The 22,115-nt window shown below is 35.1% G+C and overlaps 1 protein-coding gene and 1 pseudogene across 3 annotated transcripts in view; one reads left to right on the forward strand and one right to left on the reverse strand.

Moving 5' to 3' along the window:
• Positions 1-22,115, forward strand: part of LOC146926833 (disease resistance protein RPP2A-like) — a 90,915-nt pseudogene that overhangs the window by 28,912 nt on the left and 39,888 nt on the right. The window lies entirely within an intron of this gene.
• LOC146926837 (disease resistance protein RPP2A-like) lies at positions 912-21,241 on the reverse strand. 2 transcript variants are annotated; one of them, XM_085700290.1, is made up of 15 exons: positions 20,671-21,241; positions 18,600-19,707; positions 18,105-18,374; positions 17,274-17,621; positions 16,327-16,781; positions 6,404-7,511; positions 5,935-6,204; positions 4,397-5,188; positions 3,311-4,199; positions 2,820-2,972; positions 2,514-2,735; positions 1,873-2,061; positions 1,597-1,766; positions 1,365-1,468; positions 912-1,180 (listed from the first exon to the last, which is right to left on the reverse strand). In XM_085700290.1, the coding sequence occupies exons 1-9, from the start codon at positions 21,168-21,170 to the stop codon at positions 3,312-3,314; spliced, it is 5,739 nt and encodes a 1,912-aa protein (XP_085556416.1). In that variant the 5' UTR covers positions 21,171-21,241; the 3' UTR covers positions 912-1,180; positions 1,365-1,468; positions 1,597-1,766; positions 1,873-2,061; positions 2,514-2,735; positions 2,820-2,972; position 3,311. The 2 variants fall into 2 exon arrangements, with proteins under 2 accessions (XP_085556416.1, XP_085556415.1); XM_085700289.1 differs by lacking the exons at positions 2,820-2,972; positions 20,671-21,241 and having other exon boundaries at positions 915-1,180; positions 18,600-19,944.

Here is a 22,115-nt window from a genome sequence, read left to right on the forward strand (position 1 = left end):
TAGTTTTCACAGTCATACGTGATAAAATATCAAACCTTCCAAAGCTATATATTTGCTTAGGTGAAACAGGAGGAATAGTCCATTTATTTAATTGATCTAAATTGGTTGGATATTCAACCAAATCTTTATTTTTAATTAAATTATCTTGATCATAATTATGATCTTCAGACATCAAAATGATTAAGATAAGTTATAGTTTGTTAAATACCATGATTATAGTTCCAAGGAATCTACAAATTTCCAGAAACAACATCATAAAGCCTTGTTTTTGAAAGTTTAAGTTTCTTCTTTGTAAACACAAAGTGTTTAAACTATCAACCTGCAGAGACAAACTCAATCCGCTGGGATAGTAAGGATTGCTCCTAAACCAAAGAAGTAAGAACAGTTTTAACAAAAAATTCTCAAGCTTATTTTCATCATAAACACTCCCTCCTCTGGAAAAAATTTGATGAATTTTTTGCGAGAATCATTAATACTGTTCTTTGGATCTAAAAATGAGTAAAGGCTCTGATACCATTCGTGTAGAGAGTTGCAGATTAGATAGAACTAAACTCATGGTGTTTAACTAACCATAACTTATTTATATTTTCTGACATTAATAATAATAATAATAATAATCATGACGACGACGACGACGACGAGGACGACGACGACGATGATGATGATGATGATGATAGCACAGTACCAACAAAAATGGAAGACAAAAAAAATTCGCCGTGCTTTCCTTCCAACTTCAACTCTTTCAACTCTAGTTTTATTTTAAATTCATCGAATCCCTTTTTAATTTAGAGATTCCTTGATTAAGAAAGTAACGTTACATTCACATATTCTCACCGTGATAGAATCACACGTGAATATTAACATAGCATAACACCACAACTAGACAGACAGAAGAAAATAATGACACCAATAATTCCGACCTGGAAAGGCTCATTGGCCTATGCATAGCCCCCAATTTCACCAAAAAAAAAAAAGTTATCTCATGAAAATAAATTCATAATGTACGTACAAATAGCTATGGATATAAATTGAGACACATCTCCTTTCACATATATATCATATCTTCAATTCAATGGCTTCTAAATCAGGCTTGAAGCTCACAGAATCAACGGCGGATAACATGTCATCAGATGCATTAAAGCAGAGCAGGTACAATGTGAAGAAGTGCTTAGCCAAGTACCTTGAGAAAAGTAAAAGGATTATAAAACTTCATGACTTGATGGACGAGATGGAGCTAGTTATAGATGACCAAAGTCAGAAAATAAGCCTTATATATGTTGATTAATAATGTTAGTATGTTACAATAGCATCATAAGGCTTATTACATGTAGATTTTAATGTTGTCCGGTCCCTTTGAGACTTACAGGATAGGATTGTTGATCCCCCGTATATCGCCTTTCAAGTAAGCTAGCTAGACATTGAAGTTTGAGAGTGTTTAAGAGTGAGCGCTGAGAACCTTCCAGTTGAACTAACATCCACCGATTACATCAAATTAAATGACAGAATATACAAGAAAAAAATGATGTCATTTCATTTCAATTTGTTTGAAAAATCATAAATTGTAAGATCAAGAATTATTTTATGTTAAATGTCTACCTCTCCAGACATTATGCAAAAAAAATAAAACTTGATCGACATCTCCCCGCACAGTGGTGGAAACTATAGCCACCTCTCAGCAAAAGAGACTACCATGCTCTGTATGTAATCATGATCTAACCATCTCTCATTTTCTGTCTACAGATCACCGCCTTCAGAGAACCAAGGTCCTGCAATCATTGAATCTTTGTCACTTTAATTATAAAATTTGATATAACATAAAACCAAAATTTAGCATAACTGAACTGCATCACGACATGGTCCTGATGAAACGACCTTAGGACAGACATATCCTTAGGACCATCGAAAAAGACTCAGCACGATGTTCAACATATTTGGCAGTACAGGGACCTCCTCGTGATATTTTAAACTTCAGGCATGAGTACTTGGTTCAGCTGTCGCACTCGCACATTGTCTGTGAAGTTTCCGATCCTTTAAAAACACCTTGGCAGTTTTATGTCATATCTGCATAACTGGTAAAATCACAATTTTTTCGAAGTATACAAAATTAAAAATGTATGAAAAAAACAATTTTTTTGAATTTTTAAAATCTTTTAAAATCTGATCACTGAAGTATCTTTTAACAGTAATTTGGAATTATATTATCAAATTTGTGTTCCGTAAGTGTTGCAGTATTCGGTGGCTCTTTAGTTTAACCATTTTGATCATCAAATGTGTCTTTTGTTAGTCAATTTAGTCCTCCAATTCATCTTTCATTAGTCAATTTAGTCCATAAAATTACACATAAAATAGACAATTGGGATGTATTTGCAATTTTCATACATGAGACTAAAACGAGTATCTACTCTTAAAGATAAGGTCTTCTAGTATTTTATATTGAAAATTTCGAGTAAACACTATATTGACAGTAGCTACAAATAGTTTTATTGGATGTCAATGAATAACAATATAATTACCTAGACAATGTGCAACAGCTAATCCGAGTAATCATGCGCCTGAGGGTGAAGAACCTGCAATGGAGGCCTTTGTATGAGGATGTTCATAAAAACAATAGTCCAAACTCATTTCCACTACATGAAGCTTTTAATGCTTCAAATGGATTTCCCAAACCTCGGTGCCTTTTGTTACCATCCATGTATGAAGCATCAATGTATCCAAGTAATCCTCACAAAGTTCGCCTGCAAATAACAATATAACATACCTAGTACCCAATACAATGTCAAATAAGTAATACAAAATCTCATGAATGTATTTAAACTAACCATAGGAGGAATAAGTACAATTAGAACTAGACTCTAATGTCCTAACAGGCTCCCTCACTAACATCGTAAGAAGGTCTCCCTCACCAGGTGGTATGAGGAAAGGGTATCCATCAAGACACTTTCTTGATTATGTCACATAAGATTCTCTATCGACTACACCACTTTAATAGGTTCAAATGACTTCATGAGTCAACAATTATAAACAATAAAACATAAAGTAAAAGTATATGTAAGAGGGTCATATAATGTTCATGTGTAATGCGCACTAACATCACCAAGATATTTGAATAAGTATGCAAGGCAGCCCCCAAATGCATACCTACTACAACTACAAGTAGCTAGGAAACATAATAGAACGACGAAATGAATTCTAAATTCTATTCAAATTTGGAAACATAATATATTAAGAATTCAGATAACTATATAAAACTGAAACTGGTATCTTAGGTTCAATTACAACTAACAGGACATTGGGTGTACAATACTGATACCTTAGTCAGAACTCGACCCACGCGGTATTTTGGTAATGACATCCTCAAGTACCTCTAATCTGACCTCTACTGCATTCAACCTAGCAGTAACAGTCTGCTCTAGTCCCACAAAATCAACCTTGAGCTCTCTGAGAGCATCCAAAATCGGAGTTAAGGCCGGTCCAATGCCCACAGGTGCTACTACTTCTGCCTGATGCTCAAGCTGATCATCAGTTGGAGGAGCCTGCTGCTCCTTATCACACTCTGCTTCAGCTGCAGGAATCTCCTCGGCTACTGCCTCTGCAGGCTGGTCAGGGTCATGTATTAGTTGTACCAGTCCCACGACATCAGCATACAACCCATCAGTGCGCTTGGTGATCAACATGTGGTTCACAGTGAACCCTTCACCAAAGCGGTTCACGGATTCATTATCACCTCCAGAAACACTAACATTATTATCGTCATTTCCAGAAACAATAACATCCTCCTCGTCTACTACAAAACAACGTTGCATTTCTTTGTCGACTGGTTCATCATATAAGAGAGATAATATAGTCTTCTTAACAATGAAACCCTCCCCAAAAACAACCATAACCTTCACTTTGTTACCAGGTTCTAGATTTGATATTATGCTCTGCCAATCCTCATCCTCAAAGGAGGTTAGTGTATCTCTTTTATATGCTTGAATTGTTGTCTTTGTGTAATTTATGATTAACATACCTTGGCAACCTTCTGATGTTATGTTTTCTGGGGAAGAGTAATAGACAACGAACAACATCATACTCTTCAGGTTACTCCCGTTCATTGTTGGGACATCAAATATTATAGAACAACCATTGCAACTGAAGATTAACCGATTAAATTTATCGTCACAGGGGAGCAAAAATGAATCTGAAGTCCCATCTGTAGTCTATACAATGAACAAATGTTTAAATGCCTCAAATTAAAAATTAAGAGGATCAAAGGAAAAAAAAATCATTATCAATAAGAAATTTATTTTATCACCCCTACGTAAGATATATAAAATGACATATCCTATATATAATCATTTAATAAGTAATTTATTTTATCATCCTTATGTAAGATAAACGGAAAAAATATTCAAACCTGTAGAAAACTGTCTTCAGCAATATTAGAGACGTGGTATTTTGTTCCCATTCGAATTAAGAGAGATTTCAAGTGATTCTTTGACCCTGAAATGCAAACTTGACCAAGGCAATCATCAATAAAGGGAGAAGCATACATATCAGAGATCTCTGATGTAGTTGAACTTGCACTTGCTTCCAAGTTCTCACAATTTGTGGCTTTTAATACATCCAAAAATCTTGCTATATCTTCAGTTAGTTGTAGATCTGTACGACACTCCACACAAAGAATTCGAAGTTTTTGAAGGTCCTCGGAAGTGCCAAGTGATGACACAGACACAGATGTTTGAGATATCACATTATTTGATGGCAACATCCAAGACCGAATGAGAGAAGGGAATACATCATGAGAAAATCCTTTAAAGCCACTTAAAGAAATATATCCAATGCTTTTCAATCTTACAATTGAAAAAGGCACTTTTGTTATAGCAGTCTTATCCGCAATCAAGGTTGTCAACGATTCCATCTGTTCTATGTCCTCCTCCAATTTCTCAATCATTGAACACCCAGAAAGAATCAAAGTCTCTAGGGATTTTAATTTATAGATATTTCTTGGAAGTTTCCGAAGACCTGTGCAGTCTCTCAAATTTATCACAAGAATTTTATGTAGAGATCCAATGCTATGGGAGACCGTAGACAAACTTGGACAGTTTTTGAGCACCAGCTTTTCAATATTAGGTATGTAGGTAAAGTCTGGTGTTTCGGTCAAATCCAGAGAATGACTAAGATTAAGAATTTTTAGATTTGCTAGCATCTGCAAGAAAATAAAAGCACGAGAATAATAGTAAGAGAAGCTTGGAAAGAAAAAAAATCAATTGGAATTTGGAAGAATGGTTATTTTCCACTAAACCTTGACACTTGGATATATCAAGCACTTTCTTATTGGTGTTGATTGTGTTAATGAGCATATAAGTATTGATTCTGCTTTGAATATTAAATTTACCAGATAATATATAATTTGTGAAAGTGATGATTTGAGTTGTTTTGTTTATGAAAGTGTTTATATATACAAGTTACTTCCCCAACTTGTCCGTTGTTAGTGAGGTGTAATAGACATGAGACATTTTACATGTATGTAACAGAAATGTTGCAAGATGCTGCACTTAACATGGCATGCTTACTATTTATTAAACCATGAATCACGCGCAATGTTATAAAGACAGAAAGAAATCAATATGACAATTGTGTCATTTGATTGATTTGTGTTATATACAGTTACCTTCTTTCTTGTGTTTACTCTATTGCTCCTCTACACAAAATGGACAAATTTAATACTCTGCTTAATTTTCTTAGTATGTGTGAAATTGGCAAATGATACTTATAAATAAATGATGAACATATAACAACTTTGAGGCATATCCTAATCCACCAATCTAAAAGCATCGCATAACTTCTTCCTAAAAGTTCACCATACAATAATTAAAGACCAAGAAGAGACAATAAATATAAATTTTATTGAATGTAATTCTTTCGTGAGCAAATATTAAACATAATGTTTACCTGGCTCTTATTCCATATTTGTATAAGCTTGCTATATTTTAATTCCATAACAACTAGACTTCCTAGCTGAAATTCTGCAGGAATGTAGGTTTCTGGAAATCCATGCCAGTACAGCCACTTCAGATCTCCTGAAAGATATTTAAAATCTCCTTTAAGCTTCACCCCAGCAAGGCGAAGTAATCTGAGTTTATTCATTTTCTTAAATGCTTTTGTTTCCAAACAATCTCTTGTCGGCAACTCCAAAGCCAGTCCCTTGACACCTTCTGTTCCCTGAAATTAAAAAAAAATATATATCATAGAAACAAATAACAAATAGATTAATTTTGAAATTTGAAACCCATATAATTAACCAAAAACAAAATATAATGAACGAAACTAATTTTCATAAATTTATAATTTGTTTACATTGTTGTTTTATTTTATTATAATATACATAAACTATACAAGAAGTTCTCTAATTAGTAATTACCTTACGCTTTTCTAATATATCAAACACTTCCTCATGCCGCCACAACCTACTGCGCTTCTCAGGATCTTCTGGTGATTCCTCAAAAATGATTTGCCTTCCCATGTCTCTCAACAAATCATGCATTCTAAGTTTGTTCTCATTGTCAACAGTTACAAGGGCTCTCTCAACAAGGACTTTAATTCCATCATCAGCAAAAAACCCACACCCATTCAATATTTGGATCGCATCCTCTTTGTCCATCCCAATAAAGAAACAAGCTATATCAAGAAATATTTGTTTCTCTGTAAAATGTTTTAAACCATGAAAGCTTACTTTTAGTTTCTCCTGTACTTCATCATGAGGAATACATTTGAGTTTCTCCAAAACACTATCCCACTCTGTTGTTATTTTACAATCAGACAAATATGACCCAATGACTTCAAGTGCTAGTGGCAATCCCCCAGAATATGCAATCACATCTGTTGAATGTTTAGCAAAATCTTCTTTTGGACTTGATTGCTTGAATGCATGCCAACTGAAAAGCTTGAGAGATTCACTTTCATCCATTTCTTCTATTGTATACACTTCATCAACTGGACACGAACTAAGAAGATGCTTATCTCTTGTTGTGATGATAATTCTACTCCCCGGACCAAACCATTCACGGCTTCCATACAATGCCTTTAGCTGGTCCAATTTATTCACATCATCTAGCACAAGAAGTACACTAGTCTGGGAAAGTCTTTCCTTCAATATATTTTTCCCTGATTCTATGTCACGTATCATGAATGTTAATGTTTTGTAAACATCACAAAGTACCTTTTGCTGTAGAGAAACTAGATTGGTATTTGTCTCCCAAAATTCCCTGATATTTAGAACAAAGCTCCTTCCCTCAAATTTGCTACCAATTTGATTATAAATGGCTTTGGCAAGGGTTGTTTTACCCATACCCCCCATACCCCAAATCCCTAGAAGTAAAACATCTTCTGATTTTTGGATGTTCAATAGCTTAGTTGCAGCTTGCACACGATGTTCTACTCCTACTGGATGTTCAGCAACGAATAACTCTGTCCTATCCAGCAAACGGGTGACATATTCAACAATATTCTTTACAGCTGCACTTTCATTCCTATAAAATATTAACCAATGATAAGCTGCACAGTTTTTTTTTTAAGGAAGGTGCACAGTTAGTTGTATGTATAAGCATTCCCCAATGTATATGTCATTAATGCATATCTTAAAGAGGAAAAAATGCGTAGCAATAGTGTTGAAATATATATTATTCCCATTTATTATTATACTATTCTAATGGTTGTTTATTTTTCATTATGTCACTCCTTAAATTAAGGAGTTGATTAGTTGTATTCTCTCCTATAAAAGGAGCACCATTCTCATTGAAATAAACAACTCCCAATTTATAGAGTAATTTCTACAAATAGGATTATGGGAATGTATGTGTAGAAAATTTGAAGATTTTATTATAGTTTATTGTCTTTTTTCTCATTGATTCTGTCTTTATTAGCCATTATGAGACATTAGGCTGTGTTTGGCAAAAATAGTGAATAACTTACAAGCTAGTTTATAGTTTATACCTGATTACTGATAACTTATAACTGATAGTTGATGGATTATAGTTTATAACTGATTAGTGATAACTTATAGCTCATAGTTGATGGATGATGAGTGATGACTAATACATGTAAAGCTAATTAAAGTACTCCCTCCGATCTCATATATAAAAAAGATTCTTTTTTAGGTTCATTGAATAATTAATGTATCTGTTTTTCAATGTAGACCAGATACATTAATTATTCAACGAACATATAAAAAAAAGACTAGAGGGAGTATTTCATAAAATTTGTCAAAAAAAAGTATTTAATAAAAATTAAATAGTTATCCACTATTAAAAGATATAAAAGAATATTCTTAATTCACAATCAAATTTAGTGTTAATTGTTCAAATTGACCATGTCTTATACGTGAAGTCTGAAAATGACCCTGTAGTACAAAAAAACAGATTCTACCCTTATAATTTGAGATTATTCCTATTTTTAACCTCTTATTTTTTCCTGTAGGTATAAGGTCCAGATAAGTGGCCTAGACGATGAATTTTCATGACTTTTTGCAGGAATCTTTAAGACAATAAAATATGACTTTTTACGTAAAGTAAGAATCTCAGTACAAGCGACGGATCTCGACCTAGAAATAAAATTTTGAGTCGGTTATTGGTAGAAACCTCTATGAACATACTTAGAGAGCATCTGCAAAGTTTGATAGAATTCCAACCACGCCTCAGTTTATTTTGATTTTTCAACCAAAACATGCAAAATTGCAATTTTGTTTCGAGTGAACGTATACTCATAGGTCAACTTGTGTTCCATAATTTTGTAGGAAATGATTAGAACATCAAAAGAACTTCCACCACGAAACTTTGGAGTTTTAAAACTAGGGACGAATCATTTATGAATTGTTTAAGATATTCAATAATTATGGTAAGCTATAAACTCAACGTAACTTGATGTAGTGTCTGGAAAGAAAAAAAAAAAACTATAACCTAGGAAAATAAACTATAATTTTGCGATGAAATGTCAGTTACCAAACATAATATTTTTAATCATGTGAGCTTATAAGATATACGCTATAAGCTATACACTAGCTTATTGGTCTTGTCAAATAAACGCGTTGTATCCTCTTTTCCTCTATAAAGAGTCTCAGAGTCTAGAAATAAAATATGAAGGTATTATTTCTCTGTGTTCTCATACTTCCTCATTTGGTATCATGATCCATATGGTTCGATACAACTTAACAGTCTCCAACTAGTTAACTGCAAGACTCATCCTTTCACGATTCATCCCATATCGTGACCTCTTTTTTGTCTCTCTAATGACACAATACAATTCAATACAACTTAAAAGTCTCCAACTAGTTAACCGCAAGACTCACCCTTTCATGATTCATCTCATATCGCGACCTCTTTTTTCTTGTCTCTATAATGGCACAATACAATCCATGGAAGACAACAACAGTTGTTCCATATATGATTCTAAAAATAGCCTTTATGACCACCACATGTCGTGGTGTGGCTGGTGAATAACCACAAGTGATACACAACAGTGTGATATCCTGTAGTCAATCTCCTATCCAGAATTGACCCTGCATAGTCAGCATCAGTGTATGCTTCAAGTCCAACACTTCCATTCCGTTTGAACAAAATTCCTCTACTTGGAGTTCCTTTCAAATATTAATTGCACAATTCAAAGCGCGGCTTGTAAGTGAATCTCCTTTGGGTGGTGCATGAATTGGCTGACTAAGCTTACATCAAAAGCAAAATCAAGTCTAATAAGTGATAGGCATATAAGCTTGCTGACTAACCTTTGATACATTTCTTTATCAACTGCAACAACTTTTGCATTCCCCAACTTCACATTTGGATCAATTGGTATACTTGCAGGCTTGCATGTTGTCTTGCCAGTCTCATGCAGAAGACCAGTAATGTATTTCTGTTGAGATATGAAAATTCTTTTTTTATAATGAGTCACTTCAATTCCCAAAAACTACTTTAATTTTCCCAAGGTCTTGATCTCAAACTCTTTGGTTAAGTGTTGGCCTAACAATCATTCCTCCTCTTCATCATCGCATGTCACTATAATGTCGTCCACATATACCAACAACACGGTTACTCTCCCTGTCTTGGAGTGTTTGTAAAATAAAGCATGGTCTCCTTGGCTTTGTTTGAAGCTCAAACCTACAATAACTTTAGTGAATCTCCCAAACCATGCATGTGGTGATTGCTTTAGCCCATATAAAGCATTTTTTAACATGCACATGGTGTTGACATCAGTATGTTCACACGATCTAGAGGGCACATTCATGTAGATCTCTTCTTCAAGTTCTCCATGAACGAGGCATTTTTCACATCAAATTCGTGCAAGTTTCAATTGTAGATAGCTGATAAAGATAATACCTCCCTGACAATATTCATTTTTGCAACTGGAGCAAATGACTCTGAGTAATCTACTCCATTAGTCTGAGTGTATCTCTCAATAGAACCATCAGCCTTGTATTTTATAGTGTATACCCATTTGCACCCTACATGTTTCTTTCCATTTGGTAAAGTAACCAATTCCCAAGTATTCTTCTTATCAAGTGCCTCCATTTCCATGTCCATGGCTTGTTTGCATTTCCTATCAAACAATGCCTCAGATAAAGAGGTAGGTATAATGGTAGTGTTTAGGTTGGTGAGGAAGGCTTATAGGTAGGTGATTATTGTTTAAAGCACAGGTAGTTGGATAGAGGGTAGAGTGGCTTATTGGTACAAGTTCTAGGATATTTTATAAGGGCAACTGGAAGAAGTAAGTTTTCAAAATCTATTGGTGGTACTTCTCTAGATTTTCGTTTCTTATGCTCTTTTGGGCTGGATTCTGGTTCATTTGCGTTAGAAAATTCAGAATTTGAATCACAAGAATTTGAGGGGTCAAGCAAAGTTACCTCATGTAATGTCGGATCAGACTCTTGGACATGGGTAGATTCAGGAATGGTCTTTCTTCGTGTATTTTCATTGGCTTCAACATTTACATGATTTTCAGAATCAACTTAGGTCTCAACATTGTCACCTCCAGTTTCAACCTCAACTTCTAGTCCTAGATTAAGGTCAGGAAGTAGAAGAGTCTTCCTTGCATGAATTCTCCCACTGAAGATAAGTATGAACAAAGTAACTTTCTTGTTCATGGAAGGTGACATTGAGAAAGAATTTGTGAGATGGTGGGTGATAACATTTGTAACCCTTTTGGGTAGAAGAATACCCTATAAAGACACATTTTACGGCTCTAGGATCAAGTTTCCCTCTACAATCACTATAGATATGGACAAACGACGTACACCCAACTATTCTAGGAGTGAGACCAATTCAAATAATTTTTCTCATGTAATTTGTAAGATGAAGGTATGGTTGGTAATTCTTGAGATTTGTAATCACCTGTTTCAGTTTTGTCATTGATCACTACTTCATTAGAGCCTGCCATTGATGAGTAAAAAAATTCAAACAGAGCGAGAATCAAATGACCCACGGATAAAAGTGCCTGGATCTGAGATTGAGTACCCAAAACGGATAAAGGATGTTTCGATTTGCAACCTGGCGGAAAATGACAGATAATGGCGGCTCCTAGGATGGCGCGTGGGTTCACGCGCAGTAAGGGTCACCAGAGCGTTGTGGTGCTTGATCGGAGTGTGAGACCACGGATGACGGCGAAGTTTTAGGGTTTTACCGGTTTTGGCCCGGCGATAATGATGGTGGTGGCAGTGTTGTTTAAAACGCGAAGGAAATCGGGGAAACACGTTGCTATGTGGCTGAGTGAATAGTGACAGGTTGGGTGTTTACGGCTGGTTGTGAATTGAGACACAGTGAACAGGGAAAAATTCTGCAATTAAGGCAAGAAAAAGACCACAATTAAGGTGGCTAGGGTTTTAGATCACAATTAAGAACGAGAGCTTGTGATACCATGTGAAAACTAAATATATTTCAAAGTTCTGAGTAATTTACAACCAGTAATGAGTTTATATAGGCTGATGTAACTTAATGAAGACTAATAAACTAATGGCCCAAGACACATAACCACTACTGATAATAATTAAAATAAATTATTCACAACAAACGCTAATGGCGGCGTACCAGTTATCACCAACAACAATGCCAGCGATAACACTGGCCCGGTCTTAGACCATCATCATTAATGGCTGTCCCGATGGTGGCGGTCCTGGAGGAGGTGGCCCTAGCACGACGGCCTTGGCAGAAGTGGCTGGAATGGTCCAAATGGTAATGATGACTCTAATTTCTTCGGCCAAGAGGGTTATCCTATTCCCCTCAAGTTTGAAGTTCAGCGCCTCAATGGAAAAAATTACATGTAGTGGTCCAAAACCGTAAGACTAATTATAGACGGTTAGGGAATATTTGGTTTCATCATGGAGGTAATACGGATGAATACAGCAACAGATCCAAATTACTGGTTCTGGAAGTCTAATATTTCTACAATTATAAGTTGGCTGCTTAGCATTATGGACAAAGCAATTGGAAAGCTTAGATGTTCTTGCCAACTACAAAAGATGTCTGGGATGATGTCAAAGCCGCATATTCTAATATTCAGAACACTTCTCAAATTTTTTTAATCTCAAATTATGATTGTGGCTTGCCAAACAAAGTTACAGAGAGCTGACCACTTCTTATAAATAGTTGATGACTTTATGACAGGAATTGGATCTATGCTATGATGATATAATTGGTGGTCCACTGAAGACAATGTTTTGTTTCTTAAGAGACGAGAGAATGATAGAGTATTTGTGTTTTTGGTTGGTCTTAATAATTGTGTTGATGAAGTCCAAGGCAGAATACTTGAGAAAATTCCATTGCCAACACTTCGGGAAACCTTTTTAGAAGTCAGAAGAAAAGTGGCTCGATAAATTTGCTTTTGTTATTGAAATCCATGCACTGGTTACTAAGTAATGAAGGAAAGACATATGGAAAGAAATCATGGTGCAACCGTTGCATCCATCCACAACACACTGATGATACGCTGGAAGCTCCATGGAAAACTTCCAAAGTGGAAGAAAATGGGAGGAAAACAAGGTCGTGCTCTCCAAGCTAGTACCAATTATATCAGCACTGCCTCACCCTTGAATATGTGGACCAGACTTGCCTTGATTATTTTAAGGTTGAACATGAGTATTCTTACCTCCGCCTTTCCAGACTACATCACCCTTGAATGCTTCCATAAAATTGAACCAAGCTTTCTTCCATCTCTAAGATACCAAATTTGGTTACCATGATGCTCACTTGAGAAAGATGTGTCGGGCAAAGTATCAATGGCATGACAACCAATAACCAAAACAGTCACAGGCAAAAACAACAGATCTAGATCTAATCTAGAAACCAAGTGCAAAGCAAAACCACAATAAAAACCAAAGAACAACAAGAGACTAGAGAATAGATAACAACACGCCAAGGATTTGTTCACCTATTTCGGCTCAACAATGACTTGCATTTGGAGGAGAGAGAGATCTCTCAACTTCACTATTAATAAGTTCTTTATAAAGAGATACAAGAGTTTCAACACGCTCTCCAAGAGCAATCCTAATTTCTAGCCTTTTTTTGAATCTCTTCCTGTGAACAAGAGACTCAATAATTTCACTACTCATGGTGTTTCCCCAACTCTATATTCTAACCCCCAAAAGGAATCAACTTTTAAGCTTTGATTTTCCCTGAATATTCTCTTTTGTTCTCCTAAGATTCACTCAACTTGCTCTAAAAACTCTCATATCATGTGTTTCCCATCCCTTAAATTTCTCCCTGAAAGGCATAAACCCTTTCCCAAGAATCCACTCTTCTAGTTTTCCAAGATTCACATCTTGAACCTTTGAATCTCACCCTAAAACCTTCAACCTTTAGCCTCTAAGTTGCCTAAAAGTTCTCTCCTTTCATTTTCTAGGAGTGACAAAATATTGCTAAGGAAGTGTGCAGAAACAGGCCAAATCGCCTCACGATCTGTTGGTGTAGTACAATAGTTGTTTCCAGCTGTCAGCAGATTGCCTCACGATTTGCACAGATCGACTCCAAATCTAGGCAGAACTGGGACATAGAAACAATACTGCAAATTTCCTAACGATTTCAGCAAATCAACTCACTATTTACCCAAAGCCAAAAATTCAGAATTTCATCAAAACATTACTTGTGTCAAAATTCAACATTCCCATCTTACTATTCAAGCTCAGTTGGGTCATCCAAGTCTCTCCAAACTTCAAAGGTTGGTCCCTAGTCTTTCCAAACTATCTAGTTTGCATTGCAAATCGTGCTAGTTAGGGAAACACACTCGTAGTCATTTTTTCCGACCGAGTCAATAAATGAGCATCGTCATCTTTTGTTTTAGTTCACTCTGATGTTTAGGGACCTTCGCATCATATTTCCACACGAGTCCAAATATTTTCATTGTTATTGATGACTTTTCTCGTCACACATGGTCAATTTTAATGAAAAATAGATCTGAACTATTCTATATTTTTGAACAACTTTATTAAGAAGTTAAAACTCAATTTGGAGTGTTTATTCGGTTTTTGCGTAGTGATAATGCCAAAGAATATTTGTCTCAACAATTTCAAAATTTTATGGCCTCTAATGGTATTCTTCGCCATTCTTCTTAAGCCCATTCACCTCAACAAAATGGGATAGCCAAATGCAAAAATCGACATCTCTAATTGAAACCACTAGAACTCTTCAACTTCATAAGAAATTTCGTCTCGCTTTTAGGGGGATGATGTTCTAACATCATGTTATCTTATAAATTGTATGTCTTTATTGGTCTTAGGAAATAAACTCCCACACTTGGTTATTTTTCCTAATACTTTTTACACTTGCTTCTGCCATGTGTCTTTAGGTCCACATGTTTTGTTCACAGTCTTACTCTTAGTCTTGACAAACTCTCATCCCGGTCATTAAATTGTGTTTTGGTTATAATCGGTCCCAAAAAGATTATCGTTGTTACTTTTCTACTCTTCGACGGGTACCTCATTTCAGCCGATGTTACATTTTTAAAATTTGTTCTTTACTTTGGGTTGACTCACGTTTATCGTGACCTCTTCATGCCGATGTGCCTACCTCCCATCTTCAACCTATCGTGTTTGTCTCACCTGAGCCCACTAATTTTGTTTCTCCCGTGGCCCCTCCTACACACCCTCTTGTAGGCTGCAATGCCTCCCACTCCATGACCTCATCAAAACTTACCACAGTTGTTAAACACCATTTATTGTTCATGTTAGGATACATGTTATTCCAGACCCACCTCTGTCGCCACCACCTTTACTGGATTCCACCATAAATGTTCGCAATTCTATTTGTAATGGTATGCGTCCTCTTGAAATAGAATTCGACCATAGAAGTTTTTGTTGCTATTCATAAAGGTATAAGTCCTGCTCGAAATCAATCTCTTTGTTACATTAACTTGTGCTATCATCGCTTTTCCCCTTTGTATTTTATTTGCTTGTCTTATGTTTACTTTTCCTAAATCTCCAGGCGAAGCATTATCCCACACTGAGTGAAGGCAAGCAATAATTAACGAGATTTGTGCTCTCCAAAGCAGTGATACTTGGGAATTGGTTCCTTTACCTCCTGAGAAGTCGTTAGTAGGTTGACGTTGGTTTATAGTATTCGAGGCTTAATAGTATTCATCTTTTACTTCACAACTAATTATATCAGAACATACACGTAAACTTGCAAACTTACTAGTGACTCTTAAATTAATCAAAAGTTATTCTTAGATTTCAAGTGTTGGCTGCTAATAAATGACAACAAATTACGAGTTCACTAAAGCTTGTGCTTCTCATACTATGAGAAAGCAAAGAAATAATACTTTCATATTATTTTTCTACACAGTTTAAATAGGAAAAGGAGATACAATACACATTATGGTCTCATCTTGTTCTGCACAATTTTGTTGTTGTGTTAACCCACCATATCCTTTAGTTTAATGAGTGATTCAATTAAAATTCCACCTCTAGAATACTACCAACATTATGGCATTTAGTCTGTAAACCTTAAACTAAGGAAAAGCAAAAAATAAAAAAGTAGAAGTTGGAAGGCCACAAGTCATTGCTTCCACAAATAACTGGACACATCAACAATTTTATAAAAGTTGAATGGAGGATTAAAGAACACACCTACCTATATTAGATTAAAAAAAATACTTTTATATTAAGATATTATATAACAATTGATACTATTTTAGAGATGTCTATGATAAGCAAAAGTTAACAAGTGTATCTTCACAATCATAAAGAAAATATTTTCAATGTTTATTTCGATTTAAAAACTATTCATAATTTTTTTTTAATACGCATATTGAACATTTTTTTAAATTATAATGTTTAAAAGAAAGTGATTAGAAGAGAGAAAAAAAAATTACCTGGAACCTACTAGTACAAACCCAGCTATGCCACCAATATCAAAGAGTTGTCTTCTCCAATTACTATATGTGGATTCATCCACTGAGATAGTTGATAAAAGTTCTTCAAAAGCTTTTCCAAACCGACCTTTCTGATGTCGTACTTCTGAGGGATCTACATCATAGAAGACTGGCACAACCACCCGACCGTTCATTCTGCCAACTTCCATGATCTTCTCCAACTCTAACATACACCATCTTGAATTGGCATAATTTGTAGACAAAACAACGATAGAAATTCTAGACTGTTCAATTGCTTTCCCCAGTGAGACCGAGATTTGATCTCCTCGTTGAATCCCGTCGTCGTCTTTGAAAGCATAAATCCCTGCACTGTGAAGAGAGGAATGGAGATGTGATATGAACCTTGGACGATTGTCTTCCCCTCTGAAACTCAAGAACACATCGTACATCTTTGGCTGAAACATAAAGAAGAAGAAAAAACAAATCACGACTTAGATATATGGTTGTTCAGATTCTTGATGCCATTGATAAATCATCAAAGTATGAAGTCACCCACAATTTCTGTTATTTTTTTTTTTTTTTTGAAGAAACAGTTTCTTTGTTATTAGTTTTCAATTGACAACCGTACTTAGTCTTTGTTAAGAGTTTAGGAGAGAAAGGCTTTAGGAAGGATGAGAGGGAAATGGAAGAAAGGAGAGTACCCCAACTTGAATGAGGGAGTTCACTTTTCTTCAATATACAAAATCACCATAATATCGGCTCACAAAATGTATTGGAAAAGGATTTCGGATGGAAATTAAAAACTATACATTGGTAATCATATACTTTGAAAACTCAAAGCGATGACATGGACACAGATGTTTGAACTGGGGATATTGAATTATTTGAAGGTGACATCCAAGACTGAATGAAAAGAATACACATCATCAATGGATGTCTGATCTTACCAGTGAAGAGGGCACTTCTGGTGTAGCAGTCTTATCTGCAATCAAGGTTGTCAATGATTCCATTTGTTCCAAGTCCTCCAATTTGTCAAGCATAGAACATCCAGAAAGAATCAAAGTTGCAAGAGATTTTAATTTATAGATGCTTTTCGGAAGTGTCCGAAGACCTGTGCAGTCTGTCAAATTTATCAGAAGAATTTCATGCAGAGATCCAATGCTATGGGAGACCGTAGACAAACTTGGACAGTCTTCAAGTATAAGCTTTTCAAGATTTGGCACGTATGAAAAGTCTGGGGTTTCAGTCAAATCCAGAGAATGGCTGAGATTAAGAACTTTTAGGTTCTCTAGCATCTGTAAGAAAATAAAACCACAAGAGAATAAAAGTAAGATAAGCTTAGAAATAAAAAAGATTGGAATTTGTAAGAATGGCTATTTTCCATTAAACCTTAACACTGAGACACTTAGTTGCTTAGTGTTAATTTTGTTGATCCCAAAAGGCTGGTTAATGGTTATATCAGTATGGATTCTGCTTCGAATATTAAGTTTAGGAGCTAATATACAACTTGTGAATGTGATATTTTGAATTGTTTTGTTTATCAAAGTGTTGGTATATACAAAATACTTCCCACAAATTGTCATTCTAAAAGTGACAATAAGTGATAAACATAGTACAACCTTTGGATATCCTAATTCACCAAATTGTCATTCTAAAATCTTTGCCTAATTTCTTCCTAAGAGTGCACTATACAAAAATTAAAGACCAAGAAGAGACGATAAATATAAATTTTATTGAACGTAATTCTTTCATGAGCAAATATTAAACAGAATTTTTACCTGGCTCTTATTCCATATTTGTTTAAGCTTACTATATTTTAATTCCAAAACAACTAGACTTCCTAGCTGAAATTCTGCAGGAACGTAGGTTTCTGGAAATCCATGCCAGTATAGCCACCTAAGATCTCCTGAAAGATATTTAAAATCTCCCTTAAGCTTCACTCCAGCAAGGCGAAGCAATCTGAGTTTATTCATCTTCTTAAATGCTTTGGTTTCCAGACAATGTTCTCTTGGAAACTCCAAAACCAGTCCCTTAACAGCTTCTGTTCCCTGTAAGTAAAAAAATAAAAAAAAAACAAATAACTTAAGTTCGAAGTTTGAAAGTAGCAAAAACGAAAAAAACTACCATGAATGAAATTAATTTTCATATTTTATATGATTATTAACAATCAAGATGTATGTTAATAACTGATTCAGCAATGCTTAGTTCTCTTCCTTTATTGATGTATTTTTCAGTAACATAACCGTACAAGAAGTTCTCTAATATGTTCGTACCTTGTACATTGATAATATGTCAAACACATCCTCATGGAACCACAACCTACTGCGTTTCTCAGAATCAAATGGTGATTCCTCATAAATTATATGTCTTCCCATGTCTCTCAACAAATCATGCATTCTAAGCTTATTCCCAGTGTCAATAGTTACAAGGGACTGCTGTACAAGGACTTCAATTCCAAGTTCAGCAAAATATCCACACCCATTTAATATTTGTATTACATCTTTTTTGTCCATCCCAATCAAAAAACAAGCAATATCAAGGAATATTTCTTTCTCTGCAACCTCTTTTAAACCATCAAAGCTTACTTTTAACATCTTCTGTACTTGATCATGGGGAGAAAAATTTTTACGCTTCTCCAAAACTATCTGCCACTTTGTTGCTTCACGATCAGACAAATAGGACCCCAGAATTTGAAGTGCTAGTGGCAATCCCCCGGAATAAGCAATCACATCTGTTGAATGTGTAGCAAAACCTTCTGCCGGACTTGGTTGCTTGAATGCATGCCAACTGAAAAGCTCAAGAGATTCACTTTTGTTCATTTCTTGCATTGCATACACTCGGTCAACTCTACTGCCTCTAAGAATATGCATATCTCTTGTTGTGATTATTATTCTACTCCCAGGACCAAACCATTTGCGGCTTCCACACAAAGAATTTAGTTGGTCCAATTCATTCACATCATCAAGCACAAGAAGTACCCTTTTCTGGGCAAGTCTTTCCTTCAATATATTTTTCCCTGATTCGATGTCATGTATCTTGAGTTCTGTTGTTTTGTAAACATCAGAAAGTACTTGTTGCTGTAGAGAAACTTGATTAGTATCTGTCTCCCAAAATTCCCTAATGTTTAGAAGAAAGCTCCTTCCCTCAAATCTGATACCAATTTTATTATAAATAGCTTTGGCAATGGTTGTTTTGCCTATGCCCCCCATTCCCCATATCCCTAAAAGTAAAACATCTTTTGAATTTTTGAAATCTATAAACCGAGTCGCAGCTTCCACTCGAGATCCAACACCCACTGGATATTCAACAACAAATAAGTCTGTCTTATCTAGCAAACGGCTAACATGTTCAACAATATTCTTGATATTAACACTTCCATTCCTATAAAATATGAACCAATGATAAGGTGTACAGTCAATTGTATGTATATAAGCATCCTCAAACATATGTTTTCATCAAAAGAATCTCTAGAAGGATCTACCCAGTAACTGCTGTCAGTTGGATAATACAGTTTAGTTATGATGATGATGATGATGATGATGATGATGATGATGATGATAATATAAAAAGAGCTACAAGAATTTTAATCTAGTGTGGTAAGGCCTATGAAAACAGTTAGTTGATTATTTTATGGGTGGTCGTCGGACCAGTTTGACTATATGGGAAGGAAATGAGTTTAGTTTTGAGGGGTTTGGAGCGGCGACTGTGTTTTTGTTTTTGTTTTTGACTGCCGATGCATTTAGCACTTTTCTGTTTTAGCAGCTACTGTATTGTGTTTTTTTTATACCTTTCATGTTGTTTCCTGCAGCTTTGTGTTGTGCACTGCAGGTCTGTTGAAATTTTTTCTGCTTGAGTTTGTTTTCCGGCTGTTTGTGCGGCTGCAGTTGTGTTTGCAGAGAATGTTGCTAGCAATACTCTTTTTCTTATTGTAGAAATATTATCATCATCCAATTTTTCTTATTGTAGAAGTGTTAACACCGTAGTGTTTAAAGAAATTTTCCAAAATTTGTAGACATGAGAAACTTCGAATATAAATGTATTTGTTATTATAATATAAAGATTATAAGTTGGATATACAATAGATAATTTTGCTTTAACTACTACATTTTCAATGTATACACGGGTAGACCATCTAGTGAAATAATAGAGTAATAATACTAAGCCAGTAAGTAACACACTTCTCCTGCATAATATTTCTGTAGCATAAACCTGTCATACCCTTTATTAGTTTCGTGAGATATTCAGTTAAAATGGACATAGAGATATTATTGCACTACCAGCCGAAGCTAAGAATATGAAAGCATCACACACAATATTCCAAAAAAAAAAAAAAAAGCAAATAACCTGGAATCTGTGACTACAAACCCATCTTTGCCAGCAATTTCAATGAGGTCTCTTCTCCAATTACTCTTTGTGGTTTCACTCACTGAGACTTCTAAGATAAGATTTTCAAAAGCTATTCCAAACCAACCTTTTTGATGACGAACTTCCGAGGGATCTACCTCATAGAACACTGGCACAACCACCAGACCGCTGAATCTGCAAATTTCCATGATCTTCTCCAACTCTAACATACAGGATCTTGAATTAGCATAGTTTGTAGACAAAACAACTATACAAATTCTTGACTGTCGAATTCCGCTCAACAGTGAGATTGAGATCTCATCTCCTTGTTGAATCTTATCATCGTCTCTGAAAACACACATCCCAGCATATAGAAGAGAGGAATAGAGATGTGAAATGAAATTCGCCTGATTGCCCTCCCCTCTGAAACTTAAGAACACACCGTACATATCTGGCTGAAGCATCATGGCTTCACCGTACGTATTTGGCTGAAACATCATCGCTTCAGTGATGTATGTTAAGGCAAGTGAAATGAAAATCACAGCTTAGCTAAAGTCAAGTGAAATGAAATGGTGATGCAAAAGTCTATGCTTGCTTTATATGATCTAAATTCTCATCAAGTCAAATGTCGTCTCATAAAATAAAATATAATATAATCTACGATGAACGACAACTTGCAAATGGGTCCCCTGCAGAAAAAACCATTGATACTATAAATGATAAAAAAATAAAAAATAAAAGGAAGGTCATGATTATTTTGAATTGGTTAATTTTTTAATTGACAGGCGTGGGTATCGTGGGTTGTGCACTAACACTATGTTTGGTATAGAAGAGAAGTTGTGAAGAGAGAAATTGGTAAGAGAGAGTATGAGAAGAGAGAAAGAGGTGAGAAATAGAGTAGATTTGAAGGATTGTTTGGTATAAGAGAAAGATAAAAGAAATAGAGAAGAGAGAAGTTTTGATTGTATCAAAAAGTACAAGAATATCCTTGTGATAAAAAAATCTCAAAAATAATTTAATTAATTCAATCACTTGATATAATTTTGAGTAGTTTAAATAACTAGATTAATTTTACTACTTATTATATTACTTATTAATAATTATAAGTTTAAATAGTTTAGTTATTAATTAATTTGATGAATTTAATGTTTTATTAAAAAAAATGAACTCACGTAGAAAAGAGGAGTATGAAACAATGAATAAGGCAAGGGTAAATATGGAAATCTGGAAAAAATACCCCTTTCTCAGGACTTTCTTCGCTCATGAGAAGAAACATAAAAAACATGTGGGTCCCATGCATTTTAACTCTCTCCCCCCTATTTCTTTGGTTTTCAAACAAGAGAAATGACCAACTTCTCTTCTATCTCTCTCCCCTCAACTTCTCTCTCCCCTAATTCTCCTCTACCAAACACAGTGCAAGTGTGTGTTTGGTTCCGCGGTGGTAA

Source organism: Medicago sativa, chromosome 4 (assembly GCF_051527215.1).
Source record: "Medicago sativa cultivar Bolivia chromosome 4, Bolivia_mono, whole genome shotgun sequence".
Classification (NCBI taxonomy): domain Eukaryota; kingdom Viridiplantae; phylum Streptophyta; class Magnoliopsida; order Fabales; family Fabaceae; genus Medicago; species Medicago sativa.

Coding starts and splice junctions, on each gene's coding strand:
- LOC146926837 (XM_085700290.1), bottom strand. CDS start 21,170: ATGATGTTTCAGCCAAATACGTACGGTGAAGCCATGATGCTTCAGCCA. Junction 18,375..18,599: donor ACATATTATCAATGTACAAG/GTACGAACATAT, acceptor TTTTACTTACAG/GGAACAGAAGCTGTTAAGGG. Junction 17,622..18,104: donor AAATATGGAATAAGAGCCAG/GTAAAAATTCTG, acceptor ATTTTCTTACAG/ATGCTAGAGAACCTAAAAGT.